Source organism: Phyllopteryx taeniolatus, chromosome 7 (assembly GCF_024500385.1).
Source record: "Phyllopteryx taeniolatus isolate TA_2022b chromosome 7, UOR_Ptae_1.2, whole genome shotgun sequence".
Taxonomy (NCBI): Eukaryota; Metazoa; Chordata; class Actinopteri; order Syngnathiformes; family Syngnathidae; genus Phyllopteryx; species Phyllopteryx taeniolatus.
In genome coordinates this window covers 21,228,277-21,243,364 of record NC_084508.1, presented here as the reverse complement: position 1 = coordinate 21,243,364, position 15,088 = coordinate 21,228,277, and the positions used below count along the sequence as shown (strand labels likewise).

The 15,088-nt window shown below is 39.9% G+C and overlaps 1 protein-coding gene across 4 annotated transcripts in view; it reads left to right on the top strand.

Annotated features, from left to right (window-relative positions):
- The window catches only part of atp13a3 (ATPase 13A3), an 83,476-nt gene that overhangs the window by 28,656 nt on the left and 39,732 nt on the right, over nucleotides 1-15,088 (top strand). For all 4 annotated transcript variants that reach the window (XM_061778433.1, XM_061778432.1, XM_061778430.1 and 1 more), the window contains exons 8-12: nucleotides 5,181-5,250; nucleotides 5,351-5,485; nucleotides 12,466-12,538; nucleotides 13,466-13,597; nucleotides 13,697-13,879. In XM_061778433.1, coding sequence (XP_061634417.1) covers nucleotides 5,181-5,250; nucleotides 5,351-5,485; nucleotides 12,466-12,538; nucleotides 13,466-13,597; nucleotides 13,697-13,879 — 593 coding nt within the window. The remainder of the gene's footprint in view (nucleotides 1-5,180; nucleotides 5,251-5,350; nucleotides 5,486-12,465; nucleotides 12,539-13,465; nucleotides 13,598-13,696; nucleotides 13,880-15,088) is intronic.

Below are 15,088 nucleotides of genomic sequence, written 5' to 3'. Positions count from 1 at the left end.
ATAATTATACTGTATAGGCTATTGTATATTATTGTAGGTAAAGGATATGAGCACAGGAGAAGCTTGTTCATAATGCTTTTGTTTTCTTAAAAGTATTTTTTATACACTTAAGCATCACGACGCTTAACACACCCGGTCTCCCACTCAGTCTCTTTTAGCCATGCCCATGTGTCGAAAAAAAACGTGTCAGCTTCAACATCACGCTGAGAAAGTCTCTGAAGCGTTATTGACTACAGAAAAACACAATAGTTAATTCTAACTAGCGATAGTAGGGATACAGTACGTTATAAGTTACAGTGCGGTGAAAACGTATTGGCCCCCTTCTCAAATTCTTATATTTTTGCAGTTTCCCCACTTGGTTTGACATCAAACAAATGTAAATACCAGGCAAACATAACCCAACTGAATTTAGAATATTTTTTTAAAATGGTGATTTCATTTATTAAGGGGGAAAAAAACTTCAAATTTATCTGGCCCTTTGTGGAAAAAGTACCTAATAACTGGTTGGGCCATCCTCAGCAGGAGCAACTGAAATAAAGTGTTTTCTAAAACTGGCAATGAGTCCATCACATCTCTGTGGAGATATTTCGACCCACTCTTCCTTGCAGAATCGTTTGAATTCAGCAAAAATGGAGTGTTTTCGACCATGAACAGCCTTTTTAAGGTCATGCCACTGCATTTCAATCGGATTCAAGTCCGGACTTTGACGAGTCCACTCCAAAACCTTCATTTTGTTTTTTAAAGCTATTCAGAAGTTGACTTGCTGGTGTGTTTTGGATCGTTATCCTGCTGCAGAACCCAAGTGCGATTCAGCTTGAGGTCATGAACTGATGGCGGAACATTCTCATTTAGGGTTTTCTGTTGAAGAGCAGAATTAATGGTTCCATCAATCATAGGAAGTTGTCCAGGTCCTGGTCACTCTGAGAGAGAACACCATCATCTTCATTTCCACCACCTCCAGCTCTGCTTCCTGTTGTCTCTTCATTGCCATTGTCTCTAATATGTACATCAAGGCTGGCTTCACTACTGTCTTATAAACGTTGCCCTTAATCCTAACAGTGTGTCTTCTGTCACAGAACACACCTGCCACCTTCCTCCACCTGTTCCAACCTGCTTGGACCAGTTTCTTCCTTACCGCACTCACCATTACTCTAGAGTCTCGACTGTTGACCCCTAGTAATTGAAGTCTTCCACCTCATTTGCCTGTAGCCTAACTCTTCCCCCTCCACCCCTCTCATTCATACGTATATTCTCTTACTTCGGCTAATCTTCATTCCTCTCCTTTCCAGAGCATTCCTCCACCTTACTAACTGTTCCTCCACCTGCTCCCTGCTTTAACTGCAGATCTAAATGCCATCTGCGAACACCATGCTCCACAGTGTTTCCAGTCTAACCTCTTCTGTGAGCCTATCCATCACCACTGCAAACAGGAAGGGGGTGAGGGCTGATCAGAATCATCTTTATTTTGCCAAGTATGTCCAAAAAACATACAAGGAATTTGTCTCCGGTAGTTGGAGCCGCTCTAGTACGACAACAGTCAGTCAATTGACAGAGAACACTTTTGCGATATAAAGACATTGAGAAAAACAGTCACTGAGCAATAAAGGGTTGCTAGTTATCTGGTAATGGCGGTACAATTATTATTATAATTTTTGTTTTTACAATTGTGCAAAAAGATACAGTCCTCTAGCACTTAGAGCAGTTTGAATGACTAATATAGCAATAGTCAGGTGCAATGACCATTGTGCAAAGGGTGCCGAGACTTCAAGGAGTGTATGCAGTTTAAAGTGACTAGTAGTGCGATAATCTGGGACAACGTTGATTGTGCAAATATTGCAGATACTCCTCAGTCAGTGTGCAAGTGGTGCAGATGGTACTCTGGCATGAGTGGCCAGTATTGGTGAACCACAGATATGCAAATAGTGCAGCGTGGCGAGACTACTACAGTGAGTGCACGAGTGATGTGTATTTGGCCCGACAGAAATGTGACAACAAACTCAAGACAAAAAAAAAATTGGCAGCATGTTGCAATGGAATGGTAGGTTAGCTGTTTAAGAAGTTGATGGCAAGAGGGAAGAAGCTGTTGGAAAATCTGCTAGTTCGAGTTTGCATTGATCGGTAGCGCCTACCTGAGGGAAGGAGCTGGAAGAGCTGGTGACCGGGATGTGGAGTTTCCGAGAGGATTTTGCACGCTCTTGTCTTAGTTCTGGCAGCGTGCAAGTCCTCAAGGGTGGGTAGGGGGGTACCGACAATCCTTTCAGCAGTTTTGATTGTCCGTTGCAGTCGGAGTTTGTCCTTTTTTGTAGCGGCACCAAACCAGTCTGTGATGGAAGAACACAGGACTGATTCGATGACCGCTGTGTAGAACTCCCTCAGCAACTCCTGTGGCAGGCCGTGCTTCCTCAGAAGCCGCAGGAAGTACATCCTCTGCTGGGCCTTTTTCAGGACAAAGTTGATGTTGATCGTCCACTTCAGGTCCTGAGAGACTGGTCTCTGCTCCTCCTTTTGTCTTCTTAATCTTCCTCCCCACCACTCACGTCATTTTACCACCATCCTATGCTGTCTAGCCACACTCTCCCCTACCTTCTAGTCAGTAACCTCCTTCAGATTCATCTGTACAAGATATAATCCACCTGCGTGCTTCTACACCCACTCTTGTAGGTCACTTATGTTCCTGCCTCTTCTGGAAGAAGGTGTTCACTTCAAAGTCTGCCATCATCTGTCCCTCCATGTTCCTTTCCTGGATGCTGCACTGCACTTCTGCAACACCTGTTTCCTTCACCAAAATGTCAATCTGCACCAATCACGACACTCTCTCTGTCTGGGATGCTCTGAACTACTTCGTCAAGCTCCTTCCAGAATTTCTTTTTCACCTCTGAATCACATCCTACCTGTGGTGCATAGCCACTACTCATATTAGACATAACACCCTCAATTTCAAGTTTCAGCCTCATCACTCGATCTGATACTCTTTTCAACTCCAAGACATTCTTAGGTAACTTTTTAAAAGAACCCCTACTCAATTTGTCTTCTAATCTACACCATGGTAAAATAATTTGAACCCTGCCCCTAAACTTCGAGCCTTACTGCCTTTCCACCTGCTCTCCTGGGGCCTCATTTACAAAAGGTGCGTACGCGCAAAAACGTGGCCTATGTTCTTTTTCACAGCAAAGTTCAGATGTATCGAGTGAAATGACCGTGGAAATGTGCGGTGCCTCACGCCAACTTCATGGCTGGCATACGCATGTTTCTATAGCTGTTGGTGCTTTGCTGACACTTAGAGGTGATACTGGGAAACTCACATTTGCACATAAGAGACACATGAGCAATTCGCATTGATGAACAATTAATGATCGGCAACATTTGATTTCAACAACGTAAAAGAGGCAAGGACTCTGAATTCACTTGTTAACCAGTGTATTTAATGAATCACTGATATTTGTGAGGACACCTATTAATTGATCAAGGCGATCATTTATGCCACCTATTGCCCTCACAATCTCTTCTTCTGACTTCAGCACATGCACTGAAAGAGAGAGTTCTTTGAATTTGCTTAATTTGAACATGTACATTGGTTGCACATGATTAAAATTTGTTAAAATTACATTTGTTTTAGGAGGAGAGGGGTAAATGTAATTTTAACACATTTTAATCATGTGCAACCAATGTACATGTTCAAATTAAGTAAGTTCAAAGGACTCTTTATCAGTGTGCACGGGTGAGGACACAGCCAGTCGGGCGGGCAGCAACAGCCGGTTGTTGGAGTGTAATTGCGTCAGAGAGGCTGGGGATGCCGGAGGAGACGCCAGGAAGGGTGGAGAAATCCCCCGAACATGAAGCGCGTGGCTGCGACTGCGTGTCCTCTCCTGTGTATTAAAATAATAAATTTAGTAATCAAACAGGAGTCAATGCTGACATGCTTCTATTTGAATTCAAATGATTTATTCCAAATACCATACATACAACATTTACACATGAACCTTTATCTCCTAGGGCTGAGTGTAGGTTACTGTATGAACACATTTGTTGAGAGTTATAAAAATAAATGGTGTTTACCTTGTGGGGTAATCATGTGCTCCCACCACACCTGAGAGACTTGAACAATAGTTGAACAAACTATATTATTCTTGACTTCTGATTTGAAATCTAATTAGCCATAATTTTGTTGTACAATAAACAAACAATGATAAATGCGTTCCCATATTATTTGAATAAAGTGCAACTAACATCTCTTCAGGTTGGAAAAACAGTAGGTTTACCTGCTACCTCTGTTGTTTTTTTAACATAAAAATAATACAAATGTTAAGAATAAATACACTTACTGTAAGTGAAGACAAAATGCATAATGCTCAAATGTTTTAATTATATTTTTTTACTACGTAGTAGTGGTTACGTAGCTTATGTTGTGTCGTGTTAAGTGTTTTCCTGAAGTATGGCCATGATGGAATTTTTATGTTCACCAACCTTTTAATTCTCATGTTGTCACCAGGAAAACCTGCTTGAAATGTCTCACGAATTGATGTTTGGCCTAGCTTGCATCTTAGAATTGTACATGAACATAGTGGCTTGTCATATTACTTGTATAACCCGACTTGCGACTTGTAGACGACCGTGGTCCGCATCTGTCCGTCATGTTTTTTCCTCGATCGTATTTGATTACTGCAAAAAATAAAATGTCCATACTTTTGATTTAAGGTTTGCAGGACGTTCCTCTTGTTACGTTTAGCGCTCTGCTCAATGCTTCGCAATATTTCCTGCACTGCGCATGCGCATCTTGCATGGTTCCCTGCACACTTTGGAGTGGATCATGGGAGATATGGTTTGCTTCTCAGACTGGCTCCCTCAATAGCGCCAGGAAAAAAACTGCACTGTTTGATACTCCCATTGTCGTGGGAAAACTACTACTACTTAGTATTTAGTAATTTTGTTCTTGTTTATTTGATTAGTAATCAAGAGGAGGGATTTGTTATGGGAAAATTACCAATATAGCCTGTATTGTTTGTTTCCATAATTTCTTGTTACCTCACACTTTGTTTTTCTTCATCCTGCGTCAGTGGAATGTGTTCTGTACCAGCCCCCCCTCCCCCTTTTTTTTTTTTTTTTAGTGCTAAACGTTTCGCATTTAGCATTTTGGTTTAACTTTTAACATCGTGTTTTTTCATTCTTTTATATTTTTTCAGGAGACAGTTTTTTGGATTGAATAGAATTGAAGTGAAAGTGCCTTCTGTTTTCAAGCTGCTTATCAAAGAGGTAGAACCTATGACAATGTTTTAAAAATATTTCAGTTGTAATTCTCATATCTTCTCATTGTTGCATTAGCCCATCTGATGTCTATCCCTTTCTTTTCCAGGTCCTAAATCCTTTCTATATCTTCCAGCTCTTCAGTGTGATATTATGGAGTGCCGATGAATATTACTATTATGCTGTTGCCATTCTTATCATGTCATTTATATCCATAGCTACCTCTCTATATACCATAAAAAAGGTAAGCATGTGTAATTTTACCACACATTTAAACACTGCGTCAAACTCAATCCAAGAACAAAATATGTGCCTAATTCAGGTTATAAAATATTGGACTTTGTCAACAAGATTATCAAAAGCGAGATAATGGGCAGAAAAGAAATTAGGCGAAGCACTCTCTTATAGTGAGTCTCAACTGGTGGGTTGTAGATTCATTGTCAGTGGGTTACAGACACGTAGAAAAAAAATACAGGGCATCCTTGATTCATGACTTCATATGCCTTACTGTTTTTCATGTTTTATATTCATGGTTTTTCATACAAATACAGAATTTACTTGAATTAGGACTTTACTACTTTGTCAGCTGCCAGGGTTTGTGGCGATGGCAAAAATGGATAACCCCAGCACAGGCAGACAAGGCTGGGATTAGGGAGTCTCAAAATAATTATTCATTTTCAAAAACAGAAAGGCAAACAAGGAGCATGGAAAAATCTAAATACTAAATTACCGAAGTCCCAGAAAATCAAAGTAACAAAGAAACACTAAGAAATAAAACACTCACCACAACAGGGAACATGACAAAACTAGAAACGTGACTTAAAGCAAGAATAATCGAACACCGACTGAATGAAAGCAGGGAACTAAATGCAAACAAATTGATGAGACAAGGCACACCTTGACGAGACACGAGTGGCTGGAGAGTACATATTTGTAGAAACAAGGAACGAAACTGACAAGAACAGGTGGAAACAAAAACCTAACGAGTTGACAATGCAAAAGTCCACAAACAGCAAAACCTAAAGAGTTGACAACTCAACAGTCAACAAACACAGATCATAGTGTAGTCAGTGTCGGTTAGTGATAAGACTGACACATACCAAGTTTTATTTCCCTACAGTTTTACAAATTTGTAGGAGCAAAACACCGTAGTTAACTGAGGACTCCCTGTACAGTGAAGTAATTAGCATGCATGCATTTCAGGTCAGACTTGCCTTTTATTTGGAAAATATTTTAACAGGCATGCATCAGACAGGTTAGAAAAAATACGACGATACAATGGGGGAATTAAATGTAGGGGTGCAGCTATAGAATATTTTAGTACTCAAGTATCCTTCGAAACCCTCTTCTCTTTGGGTACACAACCCATTTTACCTGTTATTCCTCTCTGACCACATTTGCCATGTTTTTCACCCGCATGACTCAAGGTGTACCCACTTACAGAGCAGATTGTATTATACTCACCATGTCAGACAGCGACGACACTGAGCAAAACTTTTAGGCACCCTGTAAGTTCAGTGTTAGGAAATTTATTTTTCTACGTGAAACAGTTGAACAAAAAGGTTAAGTTCACCGTTCCAAAAATGTACTAGTTCAGTTCCTAATTCATAATTCCACATTTTTAACCAAATTCACTGTTCCAAAAATGAACTAGTTCATAGTTTTTTTTTTTTTTTTTTGTCCCCCCGCTCAATTAGTTGCTGATGGGTAATTACCCTAAAAATACAGGCATTTCATTTCCCCATTGTTGCCACCCATTTAGTCCACGCTAGTAGCCATTTGCGGCTTTCACCCTACAATCTCAAAAACAAAATCTTAAAAACATGAGGGAAACACTTTTGCTTTTCTGGTCTTTTTTAAAATGAGAAATTAACACAAAAATTTAGCTTTTGTCCTTAATGTGCAAACAAAAACACTCAGTACACTATGACAAGAACGTTGGTGAAAGGACATTGATAACTTTGCAGTATTTGATCTGATTATTCTTATACAAAAACAAAAAAATAATAATTTTATGACAGTGTGATACAGTGTTGTAACTAAAGCATTCTGAAACAAATTAATTTCCTAGTAATCCATTTTTACAATTATGTACTGTATTTCAAATGAACATATTCACTCCCATTCACACAGTTTCCCTGAACGCACCTCGCACACTCACCAGCTGCTACGTAAACGTGAATGGTGGCAGCGGCCGCACGAAATCAGTTGCCAGATACGATGTTTATTGTCAACAAAGACGCAGAGTATGACGGCTGAACCCCGGCTGAACACCCGACATATGAAGGCTCGTATACAGTGTGCTCAGCCAAGCCAACCAAGCTTTGCTTCACTTTCCGCTGTTTCGGTGACAACAATGTCACCTCTATGCGTCCGTCGAGCAGAGCGAACAATCTGCGATTCACAGATTTCCTTTTCAATGTGTTTTACGAGGGACAAAATGCTAATTTTGACTTGCTAATAGTGATGCCAGACCACAAACCTTGAAACTATATTTTTGCTTGGTTAGAGAGCAATTATGAATACAAAGTGCAAAATAAGACTTTTCACTTAATAATGTACGACTAATTGGTTTCCTTTTTCATATAATCATCCATCCATTTTCATTTCCACATATTTGCAATGGAAAACTGTTACTATAACAATTTACCATCAGGACGCTCTAGGAACATTAAACATAGCCTGGGTCAAATTGACCCAGGAACATCATTGCTGTTCCTGAGAGTCCAACCTAACAGGAGGGTTCAATATAAATTTAAATTAATAGTTCCCTAAAGTTTTATACAGTAATTCGAGTTGTCACGCCCACCACTGGAGTGGGTCCCTTTTCCACCTGTCAATGACTGGCTCCTTGAGGTCCAGATGTAGCTCATCCACAGCGCAGCTACTGCTGGGCAGGTGTGATTTGCCAGAAGAGAGCTGAACTTCTCAACACTGTTATGGAAGGATTGCGTTCTCTCCGTTGCCTATTGTGTGTTTTTCTATCATTCTCGTGCGCTCATATGCAGCTGCCTGCCCCTCCTGTAGCAGTAGAAATGGTTAAACAGCCGTTATTTCTCTAAAGTTTTACATGAGTGCTTTGTTGTCGCACACACATAATTCTCTAGCCATCCCCTCAATGTGTGTGCTTCCCAGCAATAAAACTGACTTTTCTCTCTCTCTCTCTCTCTCCCTCTCTCTCACTCACACACACAAAGACTTGTTACTTTAATCACTGACTATTTCCCTATCAACATTATTAGCAACCATGTTTCAAGTGGTTAAACATTGCCCCAGAACCACTAATATGGCTGATGGCTGATGTGGCAAATTAGCAGCTAGCTGTGTTAGCCTGGTAACCTCTTCCCCCATTGTCTACTAGGGGGGTTAGTTCAAGGGAAGGCACTGGCAGCTGTATTTATACAGTGCATTTAATACACAAGGTAACAATGTGCTTTACATGATTGAAAGTACATTTGAAGCAAATTCACACGATTAATACTAACAGGCACGTCTGCAGAGCTGCTGCATGTTTATATATATATATATATATATATATATATATATATATATATATATATACATACACACACCCACACAGTGGGTAGGTAGTTTTCAGACCCCTTACATTTGTCACTTTGTTATATTGCAGCCATTTTTTAAAATCATTTAAGTTCATTTTTTACCCTCAATGTACACACACCACCCCATATTGACAGGGAAAAAAGTAATTGTTTAAATTTTTGCTGATTTATTAAAAAAGAAAAACTGAAATATCAGACAGCCATAACTATTCAACTATTTCTTCTGAACATCCTTGAGTTGGTTCTACACGTTCATTGGAGTCCAGCTGTGTTTGATTATACTGATTGGACTTGATTTGGAAAGCCACACCCCTGTCTATATAAGACCTTACAGCTCACAGTGCATGTCAGAGTAAATGAGAATCATGAGGTCAAAGGAACTGCCTGAAGAGCACAGAGACAAAATTGTGGCAAGGCACAGATCTGGCCAAGGTAACAAAAAAGTTTCTGCTGCACTTAAGGTTCCTAAGAGCACAGTGGCCTCCATAATCCTGAAATAGAAGACCTTTGGGACGACCAGAACCTTTTCTAGAGCTCTTCGTCCATCCAAACTGAGCAATCGGGGGGAAGAGCCTTGGTGAGAGAGGTAAAGAAGAACCCAAAGATCACTGTGGCTGAGCTCCAGTGACGCAGTCGGGAAATGGGAGAAAGTTCTCGAAAGTCAAACCATCATTGCAGCCCTCCACCAGTCGGGGCTTTATAGCAGAGTGGCCCGACGGAAGCCTGTCCTCAGTGCAAGACACACAAAAGCCTGCATGGAGTTTGCTAAAAAAAACACCTGAAGGACTCCAAGATGGTGAGAAATAAGATTCTCTGGTCTGATGAGACCAAGATAGAACTTTTTGGCCTTAATTCTAAGCGGTATGTGTGGAGAAACCCAGGCAATGCTCATCACCTGTCCAATACAGTCCCAACAGTGAAGCATGGTGGTGGAAGCAGCATGCTGTGGGGGTGTTTTTCAACTGCAGGGACAGGACGACTGGTTGCAATCAAAGGAAATATGAATGCGGCCAAGTACAGGGATATCCTGGATGAAAACCTTCTCCAGTGCGCTCAGGACCTCAGGCTGGGCCGAAGGTTCACCTTCCAACAAGACAATGACCCTAAGCACACAGCTAAAATACCGAAGGAATGGCTTCAACTCCGTGACTGTTTTTGAATGGCCCAGCCAGAGCCCTGACTTAAACCCAATTGAGCATCTCTGGAAAGACCTGAAAATGGCTGCCCACCAACGTTCACCATCCGACCTGACAGAACTGGAGAGGATCTGCAAGGAGGAATGGTAGATGATCCCCATATCCAGGTGTGAAAAACCTGTTCCATCATTTCCAAAAAGACTCATTCCTGTATAAGCTCAAAAGGGTGCTTCCACTAAATACTGAGCAAAGGGTCTGAATACTTATGGCTGTGTGATATTTCAGTTTTTCTTTTTTAATAAATCTGCAAAAATTTCAACAATTCCGTTTTTTTTCTGTCAATATGGGGTGCTGTGTATACATTAATGTAGAAAAAAGTGAACTTAAATGATTTTAGGAAATGGCAGAGTAAAACATTTAAGGGGGTCTGAATACTTTCCGCATCCAGAGTGTGCTTTTATTTATATATATATATATATATATATATATATATATATATATATATATATATATATACACACATACATATACACACACACACACCGCGGCTGAAATAAGTATTTAACACATTACCATTTTTTCTCACTAAATATATTTCCAAAGGTGCTATTGACATGAAATTTTCACCAGATGTTGGTAAAAACCCAAGTAATCAATACATACAAAGAAAGTAGAACAAATAAGATCAGAAATTGTATGTAATAATGTGAAATGACAGGGAAAAAGCATAGAACACATGAAGAAAGGGAGTTGCAAAAAGGCATGGAAAGCCAAGACAACACCTAAATTCTATCAATAATCACATCAATCCAGCCCCTTGTCAGTGCAAACGAATATCAACTGGTTGTCCCAATTGATGGTCTGCAAAAAGGTCTCATTGCCAAGGTGTGAGTCAAGACACATCTCATAATGGGTAAGAGCAAAGAGCTGTCTCAAGACCATCGCAAACTATTTGTTGCAAAACATAATGATGGCATTGGTAACAGGAGCATATCTAAGCTTGTGAACGTTCCAGTTAGCACAGTTGGGGCCCTAATACGTAAGTGGAAAGCCAATCATACCACCATAAAATTGCCTCAATCAGGTGGCCCTCGCAAGATTTCTGACAGAGGAGTGCAAAGAATAAACAGAAGAGTTGTTCAAGAGCCAAGGACCACCTATGGAGAGTTTCAAAAAGACCTGGAATTAGAAGGTACTGTTGAGAATATAGTCTGGTCTGATGAGAGCAAAATGTAACACTTTGGATGCCATAATGCACACCACGTTTGGAGGAGAAATGGCACTGCACATCACCCTAAAAACACCAGACCAACAGTGATGCTCGGAGGTGGGAACATGATGGTGTGGGGCTGCTTTTCAGAAAATGGTACTGGTAAACTTGACATTATTGAAGGACGGATGAATGGGCAAATGTAGCGAGACATTCTTGAAAAAAGTCTGCTGCCATCTACGAGGATGATGAAAATGAAATGAGGGTGGACATTTCTTCGGGATAATGATCCAAAACATACTGCCATGGAAACTCTGTTGTTTTCAAAGAACAATAATAAAGCTGCTAGAATGGCCCAGCTAATCACCTGACTTGGAGCCAATTGAAAATCTATGAAAAGAACTGAAAGTACAAAGTATTATTTATTGCAAACAAAGGGTTTTGTACAAAATATTAAATAACATTGCGCGTGTTCAATACTTTTTCCCTGTGTCATTTCACATTATTACACACAACTTAATTTCTGATCTTATTTGTTCTTTCTTTGTATGTATGGATTACTTGGGTTGTTCCCAACAACTGGTGAAATTCAGAAATTCAATGTCAATGGCACCTTTGGAAATATATTTAGTGAGAAAAACTGTGACGTGTTAAATACTTAATTACAGCCGCTATATATATATATATATATATATATATATATATATATATATATATATATATATATATATATAACCTTAATGTGCTCATTGTAATGTTACAAGTAGTTGTGTGTTGTTGAAGACTAGGATTTCTTACCATTTATTAAGCGTCTGCTGCTTTAACTTACCTTTGAAACACATATTTTCTCCCTGGACTGGATCTATTTGGTAAAACCTCTTCTCTGTCCCGTGTGTGAGACTGAGAGCATTGTTTATGCATTGCATGGCTTTTACTGCATGCTGGTTGGCTATTACTGCGTGCTGGTTGGCTATTACCTGTACAGTGCATGTGCAAAGGTAACCAATCTGGTGGTACTGTGGGCAGGACAATGCTGGAGAGAGATGTCACAGACAGAGAGGCTGGCTGCATCAGAGTCAAAATAACCCTGTATTACATTATTGTCCGTCGGATTAAAAAAAGGCAGACGCTGATATGAGCCAAAATGCCAAATATCGGCCCCGATAATCGGCCCGGCCGATAATCAGTCGATCACTACTTTTGATATTTGACCTTTTTACTACTGTCTGTTTACATTTCGGTGTCACAGATTATTATTTTTTTTAATCAAGAGGTATTGTGAAATTTCTTATGTTTTCTTCTCTGCATTTTCTAGCAATATGTCATGCTCCATGATATGGTGGCAGCTCACAGTATTGTCCGTGTATCTGTATGCAGAGCCAACAATGGTTTGTATTTTTTATTTTTTTCCCTCTCTCAATGTCAGCCTATACTGTTTGGTGTCTATGCCCCAGTCGGACACATTATTGGTAGAATTTCTAGCAAATGTGCTGGAAACTATACATTTGAAAAATGACAGATACCTTTTGTATCTTTAGGCAACTCGCGAAGGAGAGAGGGACTAACAATGAAATAAGTTATTAATGAATATAAGTGGTCATTAAGTAAAGCAGTCGAACGTAGAAAACAAGCTATGGTACCAAAACATATTACATGCAGCCAAATAAAATGGGATCCTATCGAAGTTTCATCACAAAAAGACTACAGACTGCCTTTCGTCAGTTTATACTAAAATACAGTATGATTACAGAGCAAAAGAAAACAAATTCCAACTAACCACAAACTAGTGGACTAGAAAGGCCCACAGTCCAAAGGCCAGCAAGTGCCCACTTCTACTGGGTACAAAGGGCACATCACAACAATATACCTCCTAACAAGAGTAGTTAAATACTCAAACAAATCCTATCTTTTAGCACAAAAAAACAAGGCACAGAGACTGACTGCTCACATTTAAATAATAGCCAGCACGGATGAGAAGCAAAAGGAGTCCGCCACAAACTCAGTGTTGACCGAGTGTGGGCAGAGCATGTCCCTTGGATCCAATCATCCGTCAGGCCATCTTGCTAAGCACCGATTGGGGGTTCAAATTGAGGATGAGGGTCACCAATCAGGTTGATCAATCAGGTGGCAACCCATCCCAGCCGAGATACAGCACACACAGATTTACTTTACAAAAGCACTTTACAATACAAATTGACAGCGGGCCGTAACACCTTGATTAATCTTGTTACATTCTTCCCCATATCATGCTCCACAAATTATCTTCCTAATGTTTCCCATATTCATGCCTCAAATTTCATTGTCTTTTGTGGCAGATATTGAAGAGGTTATGTCTACTGATTTGGTGCCTGGGGATATGATAGTCATCCCCAGCAATGGGACCATTATGCCATGTGATGCCGTGCTGGTCAGTGGCACCTGCATTGTCAATGAAAGCATGCTGACAGGTCAGAAAATAAATGTGATAGTTTAAACGAGACTGGCCCTCAGCCAGGAGACATGCAAAAAAAAATGCCAGGCACTCATACCGGTCTACTTTTCAACAGGTGAAAGTGTTCCAGTGACAAAGACCAACCTTCAAAACACGTTGCCAGGGGAGAGTGGCGATGAGGTTATGAGTCCCTATAGCATAGAGGAGCATAAAAGACACACACTCTTCTGTGGCACTAATGTCATCCAGACGCGTTTTTACACTGGTGAACTGGTCAAAGCTGTAGTCGTCCGCACAGGTAGGCGTGCCTCAGGTGTATTGTTACTCTTTTGTTTCCACCAACAAATAGTTGTCATGCTTTTTTAACAATTGTTTCATACATTTTTATACCTTTTTCAAACAAAGGTCAAACAACTGATTAACCCATAATGTTTTTGAAGTATGATTTTAATTAGTGATGCACCCAAATGAAAATTGCTGGCTGAAATCGAAAACCGGAAATGAGAAAATGGAAACACTGACATAAATTATTACGCCAATTATTAGTAAAATTACATTTATTACTATGACTGTGTACTATCCTCACTAAAAGCAAGGCATTGGATTTGCATAAATTCATATTAATGCTTCAAAGAATATATCAATTACGAAATTAAAATGTTCATATAGTACTGACATTCCAGCTGGGCAATACGGGGAAAAAAAATCCTATCACAATATTTTTTTTCATATCAGTTATATCGATATCTTAAATGTTCCCTGTACTCTTTACTTTTTGATTTAAATATTTTTTTTCTGTTCAACGTTATGGAACATTATACAACTGTGTAAGCCAGATATACAGGTATATATTCATAGATGTATAATCTTACCATTCAAAAGTTTTCCAATTTACGCCCAGGGAGTTGGTAACTAGGATCAATTAATTAAATCATCGCATTGAATCCCTTGTTTTCAACTGTGCTTACTGGTAACATGTCTTTTGCGATACAATTTGTTGTTTTCGGATGCGGGGGTTGCACGCTACTCAAAACCAAAATAACTTCACACTGGCGAACTTTTCGGACCTTTCTTGTCAACGATGTCATTCGTTGATCCTTATTGGACCCTGTCTCCCGTTGTTTCATCCAAGGGAAAACCTTTAAAAAAAATTATTATTATTTTTTTTAAATTATTATTATTACCCATCTGGCTGCTAATGTTGACGCCACATAAGTGGTTCAACGCGGAGCAACTCACATTATTATTGGTTATTTATATTGTCTGTCAAAATATGGAGGGACCATATTCGCCACCAAACAGCGAGACTGAGACACCCACGGAGCACGTCGCCTTGTCGTTGGTGGGCCCTCGAAGCTTTAACCAGAGAAGCGCGCACTGGTCGCGGTTTTTACTTATGTCATTCCAATATCCTGTTTCGTTGGTTTTGTTTCGGTGGCAAAGGTCTTACGGTCGAAAATGCACTGTTGGGCCGTTTTCGTCTGAATACAGTGGGTACGGAAAGTAT